Consider the following 23749-nt stretch of genomic DNA (forward strand, 5'->3'; position numbering starts at 1 on the left):
AGGCATACCCCCCCGCCCCTCTTCTTACCGGAAAGATGTTTGTTTCTGTCGGCGCGATGCATGAAGAAACCAGCTGGCTGCACCGACTCCGTTAGCGTCTCTTGAGTTAGCCATGTTTCCGTGAAGCAGAGCACGTTGCAATCCCTGATGTCTCTCTGGAATGCTACCCGTGCTCGGATTTCGTCAACCTTATTGTCAAAAGACTGGACATTGGCGAGTAGTATGCTAGGGAGTGGAGCGCGATGTGCCCGTCTCCGAAGCCTGACCACGAGACCGCCTCGTTTGCCCCTTTTTCGGCGTCGCACAGGGTCGCCGGCTGGGATCAGATCCATTGTATTGGGTGGAAGGCAAAACACTGGATCCGTTTCGGGAAAGTCATATTCCTGGTAGGAACGATGATGAGTTGACGTTAATCGTATATTCAGTAGTTCCTCCTGACTGTATGTAATGAAACCTAAGATTACCTGGGGTACCGATGTAAGAAATAACACATGAAAAAACAAAATACTGCATATTTTCCAAGGAACGCGAAGCGAGGCGGCCATCTCTTTTCGGCGCCGGAAGTTAGTACATGCCATATTACATGTGAAGTTATAGGCAAATACTGTACGGAATATTATATTTACCATCTACTGTTCTTTCTATTCAGCATTCAAAACGAACAGTTTAGAAATGTATATATTGTATTTTAAATGGCTGTTGAAATGACTAAATGATGAGCCTATCATTATCTGATGTATTGGTGACTAAACAAAATGTGCTCATATTTCACAGAAAACATTGATTTTGCATGAATGACTCAGGGGTGAAAGATGTGTGAAATCCCAACAAATGCACAATCAACGGTTCTGAACATAAGATAGGGGGTATTACAAGAGTTATGTTTGGGGTTTTAGGCTGGGTTTCTGTATAGCACTTTGTGGCATCTGTTACATTTGCTGATGTTAAAAGGGCTTCATAAATACATTTGATTGATCGATTATCAGTTTAGAGGTTTGTACTTAGAGTTTTCAAAATATACCACTTACATCTGAACATGTTAGGTTTAGATCTTTACCTAGCTCTCAGATACGGTGTCCATATTAGGAGAGCCTCAATTTCAGCAACATGGACACCGTACTCGGATCATTACTCAGTTATGATAGTCATCTGAACACAATATCTCCCATGCCCCCATGCGTAACCGGGCAGACTCTGCAGGGGCTCCTACTCTGATCCTGGAAAGCCCCTGGGTGTCCAGCCCTGCAGTAACACACCCGATCCAGCTATCATGGTGTCGATAGAAGATCATGATTAGTTGATTATTTGAATCAGGTGTGTTAGTGATGGTCTGGAACAAATGCCTGCACATCCAGTAGCTCTCCAGGATAGGAGTTGGAGAACACTGTTCTATAGTCAGCAGCACTAACTCAACACCCTTATGTTTTCCTGGTATCTTGGAACAACAGTCATATAGTGCACTGCTCCTACTTGTCAGTCCAAATAAATTATTGAAATATTGATCATTTATTTGACCGAGACGCTCACCGACAGAAAGACGCATCAATCTCAGGTAAAGCATCTGAGCGAACGAAACTGTGCCATTCTGTCTCAGTATGTGTAGATGTGTAGACCATGTATCTGATGTGTCTGGACCAAAAGAGTATGGCATCTCATACTATTTCTGTCCAGACAGCATCAGATACATGGGCTACATATAGAGGGGCGCTGTTTCGCTCGCTCGGATGCTTTCTCCTGTGATATATACTACAGTTGAAGTTGGAGGTTTACATACACTTAGGTTGGAGTCATTAAAACTTGTTTTTCAACAACTCCACAAATTACTTGTTAACAAACTATAGTTTTGGCAAGTCGGTTAGGACATCTACTTCGTGCATGACACAAGTAATTTTTCCAACAATTGTTTACAGACAGATTATTTCACTTATAATGCACTGTATCACAATTCCAGTGGGTCAGAAGTTTACATACACTAAGTTGACTGCGCCATTAAACAGCTTGGAAAATTACAGAAAATGTGGTCATGGCTTTAGAAGCTTCTGATAGGCTAATTGACATCATTTGAGTCAATTGGTGGTGTACTTGTGGATGTATTTCAAGGACTACCTTCAAACTGAGTGCCTCTTTGCTTGACATCATAGAATTTCCAAACGCCTGAAGGTACCACGTTCATCTGTACAAACAATAGTACGCAAGTAGAAACCATGGGACCACGCAGCCGTCATACCGCTCAGGAAGGAGACACGTTCTGTCTCCTAGACATGAAGGTACTTTGGTGCAAAAAGTGCAAATCAATCCCAGAACAACAGCAAAGGACCTTGTGAAGATGCTGAAGTAAACAGGTACAAAAGTATCTATATCCACAGTAAAACTAGTCCTATATCGACATAACCTGAAAGGCCACTGCTTCAAAACCACCAAAAAATGCCAGACTACGGTTTGCAACTGCACATGGGGACAAAGGTCATACTTTTTGGAGAAATATCCTCTGGTCTGATGAAACAAAAACAGAACCTTTTGTCCATAATGACCATCGTTATGTTTGGAGGAAAAATGGGGACGCTTGCAAGCCGAAGAACACCATCCCAAACGTGAAGCACGGGTGTGGCAGCATCATGTTGTGGGGGTGCTTTGCTGCAGGAGGGACTGGTGCACTTCACAAAATAGATGGCATCATGAGGATGGAAAATAATGTGGATATATTGAAGCAATATCTCAAGACATCAGTCAGGAAGTTAAAGCTTGGTCGCAAATGGGTCTTCCAAATGGACAATGACCCCAGGCATACTTCCAAAGTTGTGGCAAAATGGCTTAAGGACAACAAAGTCAAGTTATTGGAGTGGCCATCACAATGCCCTGACATCAATCATATAGAAAATTTGTGGACAGAACTGAAAAGGCGTGTGCTAGCAAGGAGGCCTACAAACCTGACTCAGTTACACCAGCTCTGCCAGGAGGAATGTGCCAAAATTCACCCAACTTATTGTGGGAAGCTTGTGGAAGGCTACCCGAAAAGTTTGACCCAAGTTAAAACATTTAAAGGCAATGCTACCAAATACTAATTGAGTGTATCTAAACTTCTGACCCACTGGGAATTTGATGAAAGAACTAAAAGCTGAAAGAAATCTTTCTCTCTACTATTATTCTGACATTTCACATTCTTAAAATAAAGTGGTGATCCTAACTGACCTAAAACAGGTTATTTTTACTTGGATTAATGTCAGGAATTGTGAAAAACGGAGTTTAAATGTATTTGGCCAAGGTGTATGTAAACTTCAGACTTCAACTGTATATATACAAAAGTATGTGGACACCCCTTCAAATTAGTGGATTCAGCTATTTCAGCCACAATCGTTGCTGACAGTTGTATAAAATCGAGCACACAGCCATGCAATCTCCACAGAGAAACATTGCCAGTAGAATGGCCTTACTAAAGAGCGCAGTGACTTTCAACGTGGCACCATCATCGGATGCCACCTTTCCAACAAGTCAATTCATCAGATTTCTGCCCTGCTAGAGCTGCCCCGGTCAACTATAAGTGCTGTTATTGTCAAGTGGAAACGTCTAGTAGCAACAATGGCTCAGCCACGAAGTGGTAGGCCACACAAGCTCACAGAACGGGATCGGCGAGTGCTGAAGCGCGTAAAAATCGGGTAAAGGGTAAAAATCCTCTGTCCTCGGTTGCAACACTTGCTACAGAGTTACAAGCTGCCTCTGAAAGCAACTTCAGCACAATAACCGTTCTTGGGAGCTTCATGAAATGGGTTTCCATGGCCGAGCAGCTGCACACAAGCCTAAGATCACCATGCGCAATGGCAAGTGTCGGCTGGAATGGTGTAAAGCTCGCAGCCATTGGACTCTGGAGAAGTGGAAACGTGTTCTCTGGTGTGATCAATCACGCTTCATCATCTGATGAATCTGAGTTTGACGGATGCCAGGAGGAGGAGAACGCTACCTGCCTGAATGTATTGTGCCAGCTGTAAAGTTTGGTGGAGGAGGAATAATGGTCTGGGGCTGTTTTTCATGGTTTGGGCTAGGCCCCTTAGTTATAGTGAATGGAAATCTTAATGCTACAGCATACAATCATCAGCTGAGCTTCTCAGTCATTTTTTGTTAACCTCACGCAAGTCAACGAAGTCTGTCTTTTGAACACCCATGTGCATGTGTCTTTCCCCACAGTCCGGTTAGGGGGATTTCTACCCTTCTCAGCTGTCTATCACAGCCTCCTGGTTTCCACCAATCAGAATGCCCGAATGCACATTTTAACTGTGGCCACTCCAACTATCTCAGAGTTGCTATCGTTGTCGGCAGATGACACACACACATAGAAGATCCTTGATGTCCTTCGTCTGCGTTATGGATTGACCTCATCCATAAAAAACACAAGTCCACTCCTATGTATCACAAAGATCACTTCTTCTATGTGTATGTGTGTCCTAATGTGTGGTGGTGACCAAGAGACAATACAACTCTGGATATGGACAAGTCTGTCTTGTTCTTATCGGACAGGCTTTAGCAAGTCAGAATGTTAACAATCAGCAATAAGTACTAGCAGGTGAGGGCATTCACAGCCAACCACTCAGATAAGCTCCAGCTAGCCATTTTTTACAGAAAAAGTCATTATTGAAATGAAACTGTTCCACGAAAAAATCTAATATATATTTTTTTGTAACCCCTTTTATCTCCCCAATTTCGTGGTATCCAATTGGAAGTTACAGTCTTGTCTCATCACTGCGACTCCCGTATGGACTCGGGAGAGGCGAAGGTCGAGAGCCGTGCGTCCTCCGAAACACGACCCTGCCAAGCCGCACTGCTTCTTGACACACTGTTCGCTTAACCCGGAAGCCAGCCGCACTTAATGTGTCGGAGGAAACACCGTACACCTGGCGACCGTGTCAGCGTGCATGCGCCTGGCCTGCCATAGGAGTCGCTAGAGCGCAATGGGACAAGGAAATCTCGGCCTGCCAAACTCTCTCCTAACCCGGACAACACTGGGCCAATTGTGTGCCGCCTCATGGGTCTCCCAGTCACGGCCAGCTGTGACACAGCCTGGGATCGAACCCGGGTCTGTAGTGACGCATCAAGCACTGCGATGCAGTGCCTTAGACCACTGCACCCCTCGGGAGGCCGCCACAAGTTGATTTTAACAAACAATTGGTCCCCCAAAAAATGCGTCCCTCTGTTGAATTTCAAAATCCCGATGTGGACCTCGAGCCAAAAAGTTTGCCCACCCCTGTTATAGACCATCACGTTGTAGATATCACCATTACCAATCACACTATCACCCAGAGAAATGGCATCTTTAGGGATATAGAAGTATCATTGATACCTCCCCTCTCTCTCCAGATGAAATCTCGCGTCTTGTGACGGCCGGCCGCCCAACAACCTGCCCGCTTGACCCTATCCCCTCCTCTCTTCTCCAGACCATTTCCGGAGACCTTCTCCCTTACCTCACCTCGCTCATCAACTCATCCTTGACCGCTGGCTACGTCCCTTCCGTCTTCAAGAGAGCGAGAGTTGCACCCCTTCTGAAAAAACCTACACTCGATCCCTCCGATGTCAACAACTACAGACCAGTATCCCTTCTTTCTTTTCTCTCCAAAACTCTTGAACGTGCCGTCCTTGGCCAGCTCTCCTGCTATCTCTCTCAGAATGACCTTCTTGATCCAAATCAGTCAGGTTTCAAGACTAGTCATTCAACTGAGACTGCTCTTCTCTGTGTCACGGAGGCGCTCCGCACTGCTAAAGCTAACTCTCTCTCCTCTGCTCTCATCCTTCTAGACCTATCGGCTGCCTTTGATACTGTGAACCATCAGATCCTCCTCTCCACCCTCTCCGAGCTGGGCATCTCCGGCGCGGCCCACGCTTGGATTGCGTCCTACCTGACAGGTCGCTCCTACCAGGTGGCGTGGCGAGAATCTGTCTCCGCACCACGTGCTCTCACCACTGGTGTCCCCCAGGGCTCTGTTCTAGGCCCTCTCCTATTCTCGCTATACACCAAGTCACTTGGCTCTGTCATATCCTCACATGGTCTCTCCTATCATTGCTATGCAGACGACACACAATTAATCTTCTCCTTTCCCCCCTCTGATAACCAGGTGGTGAATCGCATCTCTGCATGTCTGGCAGACATATCAGTGTGGATGACGGATCACCACCTCAAGCTGAACCTCGGCAAGACGGAGCTGCTCTTCCTCCCGGGGAAGGACTGCCCGTTCCATGATCTCGCCATCACGGTTGACAACTCCATTGTGTCCTCCTCCCAGAGTGCTAAGAACCTTGGCGTGATCCTGGACAACACCCTGTCGTTCTCAACTAACATCAAGGCGGTGACCCGTTCCTGTAGGTTCATGCTCTACAACATTCGCAGAGTACGACCCTGCCTCACGCAGGAAGCGGCGCAGGTCCTAATCCAGGCACTTGTCATCTCCCGTCTGGATTACTGCAACTCGCTGTTGGCTGGGCTCCCTGCCTGTGCCATTAAACCCCTACAACTCATCCAGAACGCCGCAGCCCGTCTGGTGTTCAACTTTCCCAAGTTCTCTCACGTCACCCCGCTCCTCCGCTCTCTCCACTGGCTTCCAGTTGAAGCTCGCATCCGCTACAAGACCATGGTGCTTGCCTACGGAGCTGTGAGGGGAACGGCACCTCCGTACCTTCAGGCTCTGATCAGGCCCTACACCCAAACAAGGGCACTGCGTTCATCCACCTCTGGCCTGCTCGCCTCCCTACCTCTGAGGAAGTACAGTTCCCGCTCAGCCCAGTCAAAACTGTTCGCTGCTCTGGCACCCCAATGGTGGAACAAACTCCCTCACGACGCCAGGTCAGCGGAGTCAATCACCACCTTCCGGAGACACCTGAAACCCCACCTCTTTAAGGAATACCTAGGATAGGATAAAGTAATCCTTCTAACCCCCCCCCCCCCCCCCCTTAAAAGAGTTAGATGCACTATTGTAAAGTGGTTGTTCCACTGGATATCATAAGGTGAATGCACCAATTTGTAAGTCGCTCTGGATAAGAGCGTCTGCTAAATGACTTAAATGTAAATGTAAATTGATAACACTTGAGTTAATCCTTAAGAATGCTGTCATAATACTGTCATAACCTATGTCATAAACAGCTGATGTCAACTTATGGTGACTTGCGTATGACTGTCAGACATAAATAACAAAGTACAGTGCCTTCGGAAAGTTTTCAGAAGCCATGACTTTTTCAACATTTTGTTACGTTACAGCCTTATTCTAAAATGGATTAAATAAATAAAACATCCTCATCAGTCTACACACAATACCCCATAATGTCAAAGTGAAAACAGGTTTTTAGACATTTTTGCAAATTTATAAAATAAAAAAAACAGAAATACCTTATTTACATAAGTATTCAGACCCTTTGCTATGGGACTCGAAATTGAGCTCAGGTGTATCCATTGATTATCCTTGAGATGTTTCTACAACTTGATTGGAGTCCACCTGTGGTAAATTCAATTGATTTGACATGATTTGGAAAGGCACACACCTGTTTATATAAGGTCCCAATAGTGGACAGTGCATGTCAGGGCAAAAACCAAGCCATGAGGTCGAAGGAATTGTCCATAGAGCTCCGAGACAGGATTGTGTCAAGGCACAGATCTGGGGAAGGGTAGCAAAAAAATTCTGCAGCATTGAAGGTCCCCAAGAACACAGTGGCCTCCATCATTCTTAAATGGAAGAAGTTTGGAAGCACCAAGACTCTTCCTATAGCTGGCCGCCCAACCAAACTGAGCAATCGGGGGAGAAGGGCCTTGGTCAGGGATGTAACCAAGAACCCGATGGTCACTTTGACAGAGCTCCAGAGTTCCTCTGTGAAGATGGAAGAAACTTCCAGAAGGATAACCATCTCCGCAGTACTCCACCAATCAGGCCTTTATGGTAGATTGGCCAGACGGAAGCTACTGCTCAGTAAAAACCATATGAAATCCTGCTTGGAGTGGCAAAAGGCACCTAATGACTCTCAGACCATGAGAAACAAGATTTTCTGGTCTGATGAAACCAAGCCTGAACTCTTTGGCCTGAATGCCAAGCGTCACATCTGGTGGAAACCTGGCACCATCTCTATTGTGAAGAATGGTGGCAGCATTATGCTGTGGGGATGTTTTTCAGCGGCAGGGACTGGGAGACTAGTCAGGATCGAGGGAAAGATGAACGAAGCAAAGTACAGAGAGATCCTTGATGAAAACCTGCTCCAGAGCGCTCAGGACCTCAGACTAGCGTAAAGATTCACCTTCCAACAGGACAACGACCCAAAGCACACAACCAAGTCAACGCAGGAGTGGCTTCGGGACAACTCTCTGAATGCCCTTGAGTGGCCCAGACAGAGCGCAATCCAATTGAACATCTCTGGAGAAACCTGAAAATAGCTGTGCAGCGACACTCCCCATCAAACCTGACAAAGCTTGAGAAGATCTGCAGAGAAGAATGGGAGAAACTTCCCAAATACAGGTGTGTCAAGCTTGTACCCAAGAAGACTCGAGGCTAATTTCAGTTTTTTATGTTTAATAAATTTGGTAAAATTTCTAAAAACCTGTTTTTGCTTTTTCATTGTGGGGTATGGTAGATTGATGAGGGAAAAAATTGTTTTTTATCCATTTTAGAAAAAGGTTGGAACCTAACAAAATGTGGAAAAAGTCAAGGGGACTGAATACTTTCCGAATGCACTGTATGTCATTATTCGAACAGTAAAGTCTTTGTCATCAATACAGTTGCTACTATTTTTATTTCACTTGCTGAAAAAAACTCTTGCAAACTGCCCAGCAAACCAGGAACATTCCCAGGAAGTTAGCTAACATTCGCAATATGTTCTAGTTGGGGTTTTATCTAACATAAGGATGATAACATCCCAAACATTCAAAGAATGTTTTTGACAACAAAATGTGTTTATTTTTTTTAAAAATATTTTAAATATCCTTTGAATGTTCTCCTAACGTTCAATTAAATGTGTGTACAACATCAGTAACAACCACCCCAGAACATTCCCCAAATGCTCTCTTTATGTTTCCAGGTAATGTAATAACACAATGTACTAGTAATGTTTTTAAATCCCATTGCTGCAATAAAATGTGACAGCAATTATGTATGATACTACAAAAAAATATTATAATAATATAAATTATATGAGAACAAAATAGTCCCATAACATCAAAGATCCACCATGGGCCTACAGAGTGGCGCAGTGGTCTAAGGCACTGCATCGCAGTGCTAGCTGTGCCGCTAGAGATTCTGGGTTCGAGTCCAGGCTCTGTCGCAGCCGGCCGCGACCGGGAGACCCCATGGGGCTCGCGCACAATTGGCCCAGTGTCGTCCGGGCCAGGGGAGGGTTTGGCCGGCAGGGATGTCCTTGTCCCATCGCGCACTAGTGACTCCTGTGGTGTGGCGGGCGCAGTGCACGCTGACATGGTCGCCAGGTGTACGGTGTTTCCTCCGACACATTGGTGCGGCTGGCTTCTGGGTTAAGTGCGACAAGAAGCAGTGTGGCTTGGTTGGGTTGTGTTTTGGAGGATGCACGGCTCTCGACCTTCGCCACTCCCGAGTCCGTACGGGAGTTGTAGCGATGAGACAAGACTGTAACTACCAATTGGATACCACGAAATTGGGGAGAAAATAGGGTAAAGAAAACAATAATATACAGATCAACCACCATAATTTACAGTAGGTATGTGGTACTTTTCTGCATTTTCCTCAATTTTTGACGCCAAACCCACCACTAGTGTGCGTGGCCAGAGAACTGTATTTTCATGTCATCTGATCATAGCACCAGTTCCAATCCAAGTGCCAATGCTGTTTAGCAAACTCCAGGCAGTGCTATAGTCAGATGACATGGAAATAGAGCTCTTTGTCTATTTTGCTTCCACTGGTCCTGGGGCCCTTGTTAAGGTCAACGGCATCATGAAATTTACCAAGTATCAGGACTTTTTTGCCAAAAACCTGGTTGCCTCTGCCAGGAGGCTGAAACTTGGCCACAAGTGGATCTTCCAGCAAGACGATAACTCCAAGCATACATCCAGATCCACAAAGAAATGGTTAATTGACCACAAAATCAACATTTTGCAATGGCCATCTCAGTCTCTGGACTTGAACCCCATTGAAACCCAGTGGTTTGAATTGAAGAGGTCAGTCCATAAGCGCAGACGAAGGATATCAAGGATGTGGAGTTTGGAGAAATGGTCTAAGATCCCTCCCGATGTGTTCTCCAATCTCATAAAACATTTTAGAAAAAGGCTGTCTTTATCCTCACAAGGGGAGGCTTCTAGAGTATTGAAAACAGAGCTGCCAATAATATTGACACCTATCTTTTTTGTATTTATTTGTATTACTTGTTAAACAAAATCAATTTCTCTGAGCAATTGTGCTAGTATAAAATTAAATAATTCCCCCCTTTTTTTGCATACAATATAGCTCAGTATTTGAATGATTTATTTTATACAGTCTTTTTTGCTAATCTTTATGAAAGGTGCCAATATGTTTGCAGGTGACTGTATGCTTAGCAGCCTAAACCAATAGTGTACGAGCTCATTTGTGTGCGAATTGAATTTACGGAAGTGGTTCTAAGGAGCTGTCCGGCGCTGAAATGGTTCTGAACCGGTCACTTTTGAGCAGAACACAGCAAAACATTTTTGTTATACTGAAAATCACTATCTTAAAATCTAGCCTTAATTTGATACATATTACATGTCAAGAGACATTTGTTTATTTGTGTACAAAATCAGTTAGAATTGTGCTTTTATGGAAAATACGATATTGAGTGTTCATTTCATGATTTAATAAATGGTCTGTATTGACTGTCATTAGCCTAAGCAATGTAATTATTTTTCAACACAAATAACTATTCATTGAGAATAAAACAATTGAGTAGATTCATTGAGATGCAACCGTGCATATTCACCATTGCCTGTGCGTGTCAGAAAAACTTTACTGTCCTATTGGCATATGCCTACAAGCAACGCTTACAACGTGACTATCCTATTCCCACCCAGTGACACGCATCTCACTTTTAGTCTTAAAATAATTATCATGTGGCTTAAAATGCCGTGCATAAAAGTGTGATAATACACTTAGGCGTTTACAAGCATTTACATTAAGTTCTAAATCCCTTCCAATCATTCCCACTGGGCACACACTGGTTGAATCAACGTTGTTTCCACGTCATTTCAATTACGTTGAACCAAGGTGGAATAGACGTTGAATTGACGTCTGTGCCCAGTGGGTTGTTTGCACTTGGGTGGTATGTCTGTGAGACAGCCTTGTCTCCGGTGTGAAACAAAACACGCAGCACATAACCGAAGTTAAAAAAAGCCGTTTTAACATTTCGTCACCATTTCTATATTTGTGTATTGTTAAGACCAGCTGCAACGGGTCCGTCCCATCACACAATGCCTATTCTGTTCATCTCCCAAGTTCAGGCTTTGAGTTGGAGCGACTAAAAATATCCATTATACAGTAGGCCTATAGCTTAATGCGTTAATTTTGTTCACGCCTGTGGAAGCGCGCACCGGTTCAGAAATAGCTAATCATTTTAGATGCTTTATGTTTCTAGTATGGAATGTCTGTAGTGCCGGCGTGTCCAATGGCATCCGAAGTGACAGTCCGGAGTGCCACTGTTGGCCAGAGGCGCCGCGCACAGCAATACCTCCACTAGGATCCTGTGGTTGATTCTCTGGACATCAGGGAGTGAAGTAGGGAATCCTGGGGACCTCTACCTCTATTGTTTCTTTTCTATCCTATGCCAAATGTAAAATAGACAGCATAAAAGGCGTGCATAATGCAATGGAAACAATGGACGCGTCCGACAAAAATCGAACTTACCCAAAGTCCACCGTCGTGTTAAAAAAGCGCATGCCAGATAGCAAGGATACCACTGGGACGCAAGACGAATCGAAGTACGTTGAATTTAATGATTTACTTGACATAGATACAGACGACACGAACACTGTCACCGGTGAGGGGAGCCAAATGGCGATTGACGAGGGCAACGGTGGCTCGAGAGCAGAAGAGAAAACTTCTGGAGACGGAGACCTGATGAGTAAGGTGACTGATCATATCAACGGCGACAAATTAAAGGAGGATATTAACACAAAGGAGTGTGCCAAGGGCTATCTATCAGGGTTTCTTGGAACTGTCTGCTTCTCTGAGGTTCCTAACATGAATGAAAACATGATGGACTCTCCCGAATCCCCTAGATACGTTGGTAATAGGGAGGTCACCGCGGAGTGGACACCGGGAAAGGACTCATTTGAGGATGTAGAAAATATGCCAATTGACAATGAAGATTTACAATACACTGACATGTTAAGCGGGCAAAGTGAATCGGATGATGATGTGAGCTTGGTGCTGACCGGTGATTGTGAAGATTGCGTGCCTTGCAGTACCGTGGAGGATGAGCCTCATTACATAACCACGCACGAGATCCAGCTCTCCGAGCTTTCAGATCACGATGTCGATAATGATATCGGACAGGGGTGGGATGATAACCAGATCTACTCTTTTGTAGAATATGCTGCTTTTGACGGCGATGGAACGATGGCAGGAAGAGAGAAGAGGGTGAAAAGCAATCAGGGTCAGGCTAATAGCGGACCGGCAGTCAGCACTAAGCTGGAAAGTGATCTCGGGGACAGGGACAAGTGCGCCATCTCAGATGAAAGTCTGTCAAAGAACCAAAATAATGTTATAGGACAGATCCACCTGTCAATCAAAACGACTTCTCGAGCTATAAATGAGCCTAGCAACGTCCAAGAAAATGAAAATATTATTTATCATGCCAAGCACGCCGGAGACATGAGTCGCTATGTTTTTAGAGGAGCTGGTGATGCAAATACGGAGAATGTCTGTGATAGTGCTAAGTGTTTCATAGCCGCCCCCGGACGCTTGCACTTTGGCAAGAAATTAAAAGGGAAAGATGTTAACGACTATTCCAGCGGTGCTTCCAGCGCCGTCAGTGAACTTGACGATGCGGATAAGGAAGTGCGCAACTTGACTGCCAGAGCGTTCAAGAGTTTAGCATACCCATATTTTGATGCCATCAATTTCAGTACCTCCAGCGAGTCCTCCGCCTCCGAGCTGGGGTTGAACAGGTGGTCAACTTTTGTTGACCTTAAATATGGCAACATGAACATGTCTCAGGGACGCGAACCAAATACAGGGTCTAATAAAAGTTCTACGTCATCCTCTGAAATTGTTAAGAATAAAGACAATAAAGGATATAAGGGTTTGGCATTGGCTAGTACTAAACCGCCCCCGAACAAGCTCTTTGCATTGAATGGTGCTCTTTCTGGTCCCTATAACGCATCTTCTGCAGCAAAGAAACTTGAGCTTATGGGAAAATTTGGGACGGGGCACGGTGGAGTTATCACGCTCACAGAAACATTAAATATTCGTTGTAATGTCAAATCAGGGCTGCCTGGGAGCGAAAGGCGCTCAAAATTTGCACAAAACGCAACAGGATCACGTTCCACAGATGAAGTTACCAGCACCTTGCCAAGCGGCCAGAGGAATGAGGCCAGCAAGCAACCCTGTAATGCAGGGGAAACCATGGAAGGCACACACAAGAAAGCAATATTCGCCTCGAGCCTTCTTAAAAATGTAATTTCTAAGAAAATGCAGTTTGAGCAGGAGCGCAAAATGGAGAGGGGGGAGATACGCGAGTCCTATCACGCTCCATCTCACTGCCTTCTCCAACAAGAGCCTGAAATTGCGCACATGGAAAGGGAGAGGGCTACACCGAAAGAGTCCAAGGATTTCCAAAGGCAAAGCCCGAAATACTCAGAGGCGAGTTCTGACTTAACTATTGTTTGTGTCGATGAACTAGGGGACTTAGTGGACACTAGCTCGTGCGATGCCAAGGACGAATGTCGTAGACAAGACATTTTAACTCTTGCACCAGAAACGAATTTAGCGTCGACAAATGAAGTAGGATTCGAGACTAAAAAAGGAGCATTCGAAGCGGCCAACAACACACTGCTACGCAGCCAAAATAGCGCATTCAGATCCTGGAGGGACGGTGAGCTAGAGTTTCAAAAGGAACATATAAACGATAAAACTCCGGAGGGGAAACCGTCTTCGTCCAACGACAACCAGGGGGAAACGGACTTGTACACCGATTCAGGCAACAGTGAGCTAACCAAAATGTTACATTTGTTTGTGCCAAGTATCCAACAACTGTCCAATGAGAGAGAAGTTTCAAAACAGCTGCCGACTATGAATTATTCGACCCGCGCGGCCGCGGATCAAGGAGAGGGAGGAGGTATGAAATTACGCGCAAAAAACACCCAATACGTCGCTGGTCCGAGGAGTGTGGTAACATCCAAATCACCGGAAATTAAAATCAGTTTACGGAGTGTAAAAGAAAACAAAAGCGACCCGTTCAACGTTGCAAAGCTGGTGCCTTCCAATATAGGCTGCAACTCAGTCAACCTGATAAAGGCAGGCGACGAGTCCAGATGTCAAGCGCTCGCCGCAGCGTTGAAGGGTGAGTCCTCCGAAAAAGTACCACACTTCACGGTCAGAGACATACGAGACCACAGGGGCAAGCTGCAAACACCTATACACCAAGTTCGAGACGTGCGTAAATTGGTTAAAAGTTCTTATCACTTTGTGTCGTTGGATAATAACGCCACCGCCGGCGACCTGAACTCAGATCAAAAGCTTTTCAAACAGGGGTCTTATCGAAACCCTGCGTCGCTTTCCCCCATAGTAATAAAGTGTCAGTCTGTGAATACCAATACCAATGGGAATGGGAAGCTATCTGGAAATCTAATTGGGTATTCTAAACCGAGGCTCAACGAGGATTCATTTGAAGTTGACAGGTCATCACCCCAGCAAGAGGGCACCAAAAGCGGCATCCACCAACCGACATGGAGAGAGCCATTAGGCAATACAAAACAACAGAAAGGTGATTCGTCTGAAGGCCCCATTGGACTTGTAATTGAAACCAGAACAGCTTCTAGAAGACAGGATAAAACACCTGACATCGGTGACAAGACCAAACCTGAGTGTAAAATGTCCAACCTGGGTGCCTTCGAGAAATTACAGGCTGCAGTCAAAACCATGGAGCAGTTGTATGTTTTTGATAGAAATGAGTGGAAGAGGAAATCAGAGCCACACTCCATATTATCAGACAGTCATGTGCTCTCTCTCTTATCCAGAGAGGAGCATGGGCCAGAGGAGGAGGGAGTGAATGTGGCCAATACCATGGCCGTGCCAACATTTAACATGGACAAGCTCATCCGGAGGGACTCATACCCTAACTCTGGCAAATCCCTGCCTGCTACGACCGCCTTGCCCGTCTGCGAAACAACACCACCCAAACGAGAGGAGAAAGAGCCCCCGAAGACTTTTCACATTCCCATCAGCCGGGATGTGCCCAAATCCCTGGCTCAGCTAGGTGGAACACCAATGGGTACCAATAATGTGTTTAATGTCAGCTCCATGGCTTCAGGAAACCCCCCCACAAATAACAATAACAAGGCATCATCACAGCCACATGCTGTATCACAATCACCTTACTGCAAAGGCTTCAGCCAAGTGTCTCCTAAACTTCCGGTGTCAGTGAAAATCTCCCAGCAGCTCAGAAAGGCAGAGGAGAGACAGAGGGAGAGACAGAGGGAGAGACAGAGGGAGACGGCCAACAGTATGACGGCAGACATGCCCTTCCAGTTCAGCAGAGCCTCAGCCGAGCACGAAAACTACCTCACCATGCCCGTCAAGTCTCATGCCACCAGCGCCAAGCAAGCCGCTGCGTCCGCTGGCGGTGGATGCGAGAAGACAGCAATGTACAACTTCCCCGCCACTGGCGCCAAGACCCAGATGGCCAGCCCACCCGGTTATTGCGGCGCCAGGAGGCAGGAAGAGACACGACTTTCCCCACAGAAACGCTCCACCATCGTCATGGAGACGAGAGCCCAGGACACGCCAACTGCCACCATCTACCACATGCCCATGGCTCAGAGCATGGCGTCCGCCCAACCACAGATGTACTGCTTTTCCCCAACCATGTCCCCACAAGCCATCCCCCAGATCGACCACTACCAGCGCACCCAGAGAAAGATGCTCTTTGACCCCATCACAGGGAACTACTATCTGGTGGACACCCCCGTCCAGCAGGCCACCCGCCGCCTCTTCGACCCCGAGACGGGCCAGTATGTGGACGTGCCCATGTCCCAGCAGCCCATGTCTCCCATGTCCATGTCCATGTCCATGCCCCAAATGCCACCCATGCCCATGCCTATGCCCATCTCGCCTTTAGCCCTGAGTCCCGGCTCCTATGGCCCCACCTACATGATCTACCCAGGCTTCATGCCCGCCATGCCCAGCACGCCTACCCTGATCCCCACTAGAATGCAGTCGCAGCTCTCCATGCCGTTGGAGCAGGAAGACTCTGGAGACAAAGGCGGTTCCTCCCAGCCAGACTACATGGACATGGAGAGTCCTTACTACATGGCCACAGGGTCTGGGAAGTCTCCCTCGGCTGGAGGCTCCAGTATGGGCCAAGTCCAGCAGCAGGGCAGGCCGGGGGTCCAGGGCTTCTCCAACGGGAAGCAGCCAGTGATCAGCATCACCTCCCAGCAGGGACCACGCATCATCGCCCCGCCCTCTTTCGATGGGACCACCATGAGCTTTGTGGTGGAGCACAGGTAAACGGCAGGACCTGTCACATGATACGTAAGTGAATTTTTTGAGTACTCTATCATATTGTATGGCTGCATTAAGACAGGCAGCTCTTGTTATATTTCTTTCTTCTCACTAATCAGCGTAATTTACATCCTAATTATGACAGTATAATTGACAATCTTAATCACTTGCACACCAATGTATCTTTCCCTACACTATAATGGAGTAAAACATCTATGGATATTGTTCCAGGTGATTTTTGGTGTCAAGTCTTAGGCTATTTTAAGGGAGGATTGATGGGTGACATTTCAGTCCTAAAAACATAATAATGCTGTTTCAAATGTATAAGTCGGGATCATAGAATAGAAGAACATCTTAACTACAAAAATACTCCATCTTCTTAACTACAAAAATACTCCATCTTCTTAACTACAAAAATATGTGTCTAGGCCGAGACGTCTTATACAAACCAGTTCCAGTGTAAACACGTCCTTACAGTGCAAGAGGTACAGTATTTCCCCAGGTGGGAGCCCTTGAACCAGTTAATTAACATATCATTACTGCAGCTAATAACGTGTGTAGACAGGGACAGAAGGTGTTGCAGGTGACCTGAAGCCCCGTGTTTATGAGCCTGTTGGCATTCTTCAACAGTTATTTATTTCAGTAAAGGGAATGAATAGGTGGTAACCCACTCCTGAGTAACGCAACTCTAGCATGCACAACCTTTTGAACTTTAACCTCTTTCCAGACCTGGTATCAAAACAGCTCTGTTTAAAACAAGTGACATTAACCACCTGCTATTTTTAAACATGCTGTTTGGGATGAAAGATACAGTTCTATTTGGCTAAGGCGAGCCCATTCCACCTGCAGACATGCCTCTCTTGCAGTGTTTCTCAACTCCAGTCCTAGGTTGCACGTTTGTATGCTAGCCCTGCTCAAGCATGCCTGATTCAACCGCTGAACTCAACACCAGGCCCTTTATATGTTGAATCAGGTGTGCTTGAACTTGGCTGGAACATGTGCAACCTTGGGAGTGGGATGTTCAAGGGACGGAGTTAAGAAACACTGTTTACCCACATCTCAAAGTATACTAGCTGCTTCCAGTATCAGAATGATGTGTCATATTAAAGCTATCGAGGATGATATCGGGGATAGGAGACCTCGGCTGGCCCAGAGTGGCATTGGTTGGTGTTTGCTGGGGAAGGGGAAGAGGCGTGGCCAGGCCAGCATAGCTAGGGGGCCGGGGGAGGGAGGGAAAGGTCAGTGCGATGCAAGGCACTTGTTGTGCTGATACAGGGGTAGGCCAGCTGCTGCTGGAAATCAAGGCTCTTGGCTGTGGCAACGCAGGGCTGCAATGGCGTCAACCTTTTTATAGGACACAGTCACGCAGAAGGGAAAAAGTGAGAAGTGGACCAGCATCTCTGGCACTCAGCCATTACATAAACAAATCATGGGCACATACAGTACCAGCAGGGACGCAAGCACAGCAGACAATTAGATTGGGACTTCCCCTACCCAACTAAAAAGTTTTATACCAAGTACACTACATGGCCAAAGGTGTGTGGACACCCCTTCATATTAGGGGATTCGGCTATTTCAGCCACACCCATTGCTGACAGGTGTATAAAATCGAGCACACAGCCATGCAATCTCCATAGACAAACATTGGCAGAAGAATGGCCCGTACTGAAAAGCTCAGTGATTTTTAACGTGGCACCGTCATAGGATGCCACCGTTCCAACAAGTCAGTTCATCAAATTTCTGCCCTGCTAGAGCTGGCCCAGTCAACTGTAAGTGCTGTTTGTGAAGTGGAAACTTCTAGGAGCAACAACGGCTCAGCCACGAAGTGGTAGGCCACACAAGCTCACAGAATGGGACTGCCGAATGCTGAAGCAGGTAAAAATCGTCTGTCCTTGGTTGCAACACTCCCTACCGAGTTTCAAACTGCCTCTGGAAGCAACGTCAGCACAAGAACTCTTCGTCGGGAGCTTCATGAAATGGGTTTCCATGGCCGAGCAGCCGCACACAAGCCTAAGATCACAATGCGCAATGACAAGTGTCGGCACACGTGGTGTAAAGCTCGCCGCCATTGGACTCTGGAGAAGTGGAAACGTGTTCTCTGGTGTGATGAATCACTCTTCATCATCTGGCAGTCCGACAGACGAATCTGGGTTTGGCGGATGCCAGGAAAACGCTACCTGTCCCAATGCATAGTGCTAAATGTAAAGTTTTGTGGAGGAGGAATAATGGTCTGGGGCTGTTTTTCATGATTATGGCTAGGCCCCTTAGTTCCAGTGAAGGGACATTTTAACGCTACAGCATACAATGACATTCTAGGTGATTCTGTGCTTCCAACTTTGTGGCAACAGTTTTGGGAAGACCCTTTCCTGTTTTAGCATGAAATGCCCCCGTGCACAAAGTGAGGTCCATACAGAAATTGTCTAGATCGGTGAGGAACAACTTGACTGGCCTGCACAGAGCCATGACCTCAACACCACCAAACACCTTTGCGATGAATTGGAAAGCCGGCTGCGAGCCAGGCCTAATCGCCCAACATCAGTGCCCGACCTCACTAATTCTATTGTAACTGAATGGAAGCAAGTCCCCACAGCAATGTTCCAACATCTAGTGGAAAGCCTTCCCAGCAGAGTGGAGGCTGTTATAGCAGCAAAGGGGGGACCATCGCCATATTAATGCCCATGATTTTGGAATTAGATGTTCGATGAGCATGTGTCCACATACCCCTTGGTTATGGTTATAAAACAAGGACTATTAACGTTAATTGCAGAAAAATGTTATGCTCTAATTCCTGCAGTTCATTATTTTTTGGGGGGGAATACTTTATTTGAAGGATATTTATTTCCATACATGCCACATTAATTTGTAGCAGTAAATAAGCATGATTCTTTAGGTACACTCTTAAAAAAGGGTTCCAAAAGGGTTCTTCGGCTCTCCTGATAGGAGAACTCTTTTTAGTTCCAGGTAAAACCCTTTTGGGTTCCATGTAGAACCCTCTGTGGAAAGGCTTTTACATGGAACCCAAAAGGATTCTACCTGGAACCAAAAAGGGTTCTTCAAAGGGTTATCCTATGGGGACAGCGGAAGAACCCTTTTAGGTTCTAGATAGTACCTTTTTTTCTTCAACTAAAGTGTTAACGTTTTATGTAGGAACCATGACAAGTTTCCAGTTTCCTAATCCCAATCTCCCATTACCTTGTGTTCTGTTTCCCACACAGGAGTTACTTTTGATATGCCCTGATGTGTTCTGTTTCCAACACAGGAGTGACCTTTGACGTGTCCTGATGTGTTCTGTTTCCAACACAGGAGTGACCTTTGACGTGTCCTGATGTGTTCTGTTTCCAACACAGGAGTGACCTTTGACGTGACCTGATGTGTTCTGTTTCCAACACAGGAGTGACTTTTGACGTGTCCTGATGTGTTCTGGGCCCTCCAGTGCCACTAACCCTACCGTCTGGACTCTATGGTTCATGGTCATCAATGCCGGTCGTCATGGTCATCAGGGTTCTTGGTCATCTCAACTGACAGGATTGTTATTGCCTCACCTTTCTGAAGTAGGCTACCACTCTATCCCCCTTTATTTTCTTAACAACTCTGTGTTACATTTGGGAGTTTGGCAGAAATGTTTCATTGTAAAAAAAATAATTTAAAAAATCCACTAGTTAATGTAGTTTTTTACCATGTGCTGTATATTTTATTTACATGTTTGATTTTGTGTCATTTTGACTTCATATTGCAATACTCATGCAATGCAATATAACCTCATGCAATTGTTCTCGCAGGCATTGTCATGATAATCAATTTCATCTTGACATTGAATTAATAATAGTAATCATGTATTTTCACATAAGAAAAGCATGATTGTCAAACCCACCCTCCATTGGTTATTAACAAGATTAGGCTCCAAATCCATTCATGTGGGACCCCCAGCATTACCCCTTTGTTATAGCCCAGCATTAACACACCTGTGCCAACAAATCAAGGGTTGAGGAGTTAAATCAAGTGTGCAAGTGCCGGGCTAAAAATAAGTGCTCACTGAGAGGTTCCTAGGAATGGATTGGGAAATATGTTGTAGACATTTTCTTTGTCGCATTCTCCACACTAGAGGTCTATGTTCTAAAATGCACAACTTCCGGAAGGGTGCAGCTTGTCCCATTTATTTCTTTAGCAAGTACATGAGGCATGACAGCACACTTGAACAGCACACTTGAACAGCACACTTGAACAGCACACTTGAACTAAGTCCTCAGGAGAATGGAAGAGGGCTTATATCTCTCTTTGTATCTTTATTGACCTTGATCTGAATCTGTACTTGGCTTCCTCCCTTCTCTCTGTTAAGGTGCCACCTGCCGTTTGCTTTGTCCCTGTTGATGAGTTCAGTTCAGTGCAGTATAATCTTGTTTTGGTTTAATTGTTTAAAAAAACTATATGTTTTTTTTTTTAGGTCTCTCCAACAATATTAGCACTAAAAACAATTATGGTGGACATTCTATTTTCTTTCTGAACCTTGTCATTATTTTACTATTGAAAATGAATGAGCGCTTGTCTTGAATACACATTATGCAATATGTGGTTTGGTTTGATATACTTCTACTGAAATTGGTATGTTGTTGCCTGTTTATCTTGGGTATTGTTATTACTGCAATGTCATTAAGTGTTGACAATTTTGCCCTGTCACATTTAAGTGCTCTTAATGCAGGTAGCAAGCACTGTGAGTAAGAGGTGGATGTTTAGACATTTCATAAGATTTCATAAAAACACAACTGAAGATTTGCGGTGTGGAAAGTATTCTTGATGTTTTTACAGTAACAGGGATACAGTAATCTCACATTTATGAGTTGAAGTCTGTTTTGGACAAGCTGATGGGGCTTTCGCTGTATTATATTAATGTGTACAGCAAACCACATGCTTTCGGAACTGCTGGCCAGTCCATCCATTTCCCTTCATGAGTATGTTTTGGGATTGATGTTTGATATTTTTAAAGGTCCAAAAATAAACAAAAATAGCTGCTTAGCAAAGAGCAATTTCTCAAATAATTTTGCTAGGACTGTCTGGGAGTGGTCTGAGTGGGGAGGGGAGAATTGAAAACTAGCTGTTATTGGCAGAGAGGTTTGGAACTCTCTTTCTTATTGGTCTATTAACAGATTTACAAAACTCCATCCCACCAAAACAGGCTGACATTTCAGGCGGTCTTTTCAAACATCTCTTACACTAAAAGAGCACGGTCATAATTTTCACAATTTCACAGTATTATTCCAACCTAGTGTGGAAATATAGAAAATCACAGGCAAATCACATTTTTGCCTGCACTGGGCCTTTAAAGTAACTGTCTAGTGGAAATCAAATTTAATGACTATGTTTTGTTGTTGACTTATCCAATACTCGTATTTGTGGCCAAAGTTGCAATTGGAGAAAAAACACTTTAAACTTGTATCTCAAACAGACCGTTTAAAAAAGACTTGCTATTTCCTCAGAGGATGATGTCACCTTCCCGGAGGAGGATGAGCTGGCCAATCTGCGGTCTACTCGCATTAATATTTTTAATGAGCTGTATATGACCACACCATTCTGTTGTTGGGGTACGCCCACACCATTCCAACACAGAAAAACATACTTAATTACAATTTTTTTAAGGAAAACTATTTCACTCATATTGTAATTAATAATTGGTCATATTTCATCAAAATCTGGAAACACTGGACAGTTACTTTAATGCAGGACAATACACTTACACAATTTACTTTCATAATTTTACCTGTTTTCATAAATCACACAGGTCTTCGTGAAAAAATATATTTGCAGCAGTGGATTGTTTCAGGGTTGGCTAGGGATGGAATTTTTGTAATCCACTACATTTGATGAGTATTGCTGCAGAAAAAAGGTTTAACCTTTGAGGCGTCATTGTGAAAGGTGTATACTAAATATTGGACAGAAGGACTAAAGAATGTTGTGAGGGCATGAGCAAGTCTAAAAATAAGGGTTGAAGGGAGGAAGAGAAAGTGAGTGAAAAAAAGTGAGTGTCTTTTAGATATTGAGGTCTCTCCTTACCTCACAATATGGATGGACCTAACGGAAAAGAAAATATAGATTTTTTGTGAAACAGCAAAGGAATTGAATATGCCTCTACTGGCCACAGGAAGTGTAGAAAACTAGCAGTTGAAGAAAACAAACATACTTCTTTATGGTGTAAAATATATTGCTACTGCGAATGAATGTGTTTTTGCAAGCAAATGTACATTGAGACTTGTTTAATAAATTTGAAATACTTTTCCAGAACTTGGTCTCCTTTTCTTATTTATTTGATACCAGTGGTGGAAACGGTACCCAATCTCATAATTGATGTCACGCTGATATAAAGGATTTGGAGACAGGAGCAGGAATACATCATCTGGGTTTTTAATACACCCAAAACAAACATGTATACAAAACACCGGGATGTACCCAAACAAAAGAGCGAGGGTAAACCTCGTAGAATGACACCGGACGAGACCCGTAATACACAACGCACAAAACACGCAGCACAGACTGCGACAACGCGTAGGTACTCACACGACCAACGGACATGGGAACAATAATGGACAGCCGAATGGCGAAACAAAGGGCACATAAATACAATTACTAATCAAGGAAATGGGCACCAGGTGTGCGTAATGACACAGTTTCGGAGGGATCCGTGACACTTGATTAAAAGTTAAGATACCTTAATAGAAAATGACTCAAGTGAAAGTGAAAGTCACCCAAAGTATTTGGTTTTAAATATACTTAAGTATCAAAAGTAAAGTAAAACTCTTTTCAAATTCCTTATATTAAGCAAACCAATTTTCTTGTTTTTGTAATTTACGGATAGCCAGGGCACACTAGAACACTAAGACATAATTTACAAACTACGCATTTGTGTTTAGTGAGTCCGCCATATGAGAGGCAGTAGGGATGACCAGGGATGTTCTCTTCATAAGTGTGTGAATTGGACCATTTGTCAGGGAAAATGAATGGAGGAAAATGTATGGAGGTAAAAGTACATTATTTTCTTTAAGAATGTAGTGAAGTAAAAGTTGTCAAAAATATAAATAGTAAAGTAAAGTACAGATGCCCAA

The 23749-nt window shown here is 44.7% G+C and overlaps 1 protein-coding gene across 2 annotated transcripts; it reads left to right on the plus strand.

Annotated features, from left to right (window-relative positions):
* The first annotated feature begins 8696 nt into the window (after positions 1 to 8696).
* c31h4orf54 (chromosome 31 C4orf54 homolog) lies at positions 8697 to 22931 on the plus strand. Of its 2 annotated transcripts, none has more exons than XM_071378382.1 (2): positions 8697 to 16688; positions 20006 to 22931. In XM_071378382.1, exon 1 carries the CDS (start codon positions 11799 to 11801, stop codon positions 16662 to 16664), a length of 4866 nt encoding a protein of 1621 aa, XP_071234483.1. In that variant the 5' UTR covers positions 8697 to 11798; the 3' UTR covers positions 16665 to 16688; positions 20006 to 22931. The 2 variants fall into 2 exon arrangements, with proteins under 2 accessions (XP_071234483.1, XP_071234482.1); XM_071378381.1 differs by having other exon boundaries at positions 20050 to 22931.
* Positions 22932 to 23749: the final 818 nt, after the last annotated feature.

This window comes from Salvelinus alpinus, chromosome 31, assembly GCF_045679555.1.
Source record: "Salvelinus alpinus chromosome 31, SLU_Salpinus.1, whole genome shotgun sequence".
Taxonomy (NCBI): domain Eukaryota; kingdom Metazoa; phylum Chordata; class Actinopteri; order Salmoniformes; family Salmonidae; genus Salvelinus; species Salvelinus alpinus.

Bases quoted from the DNA above. Each gene is read 5' to 3' on its own strand.
- c31h4orf54 (XM_071378382.1), top strand. From the start codon at position 11,799: ATGGAAACAATGGACGCGTCCGACAAAAATCGAACTTACCCAAAGTCC.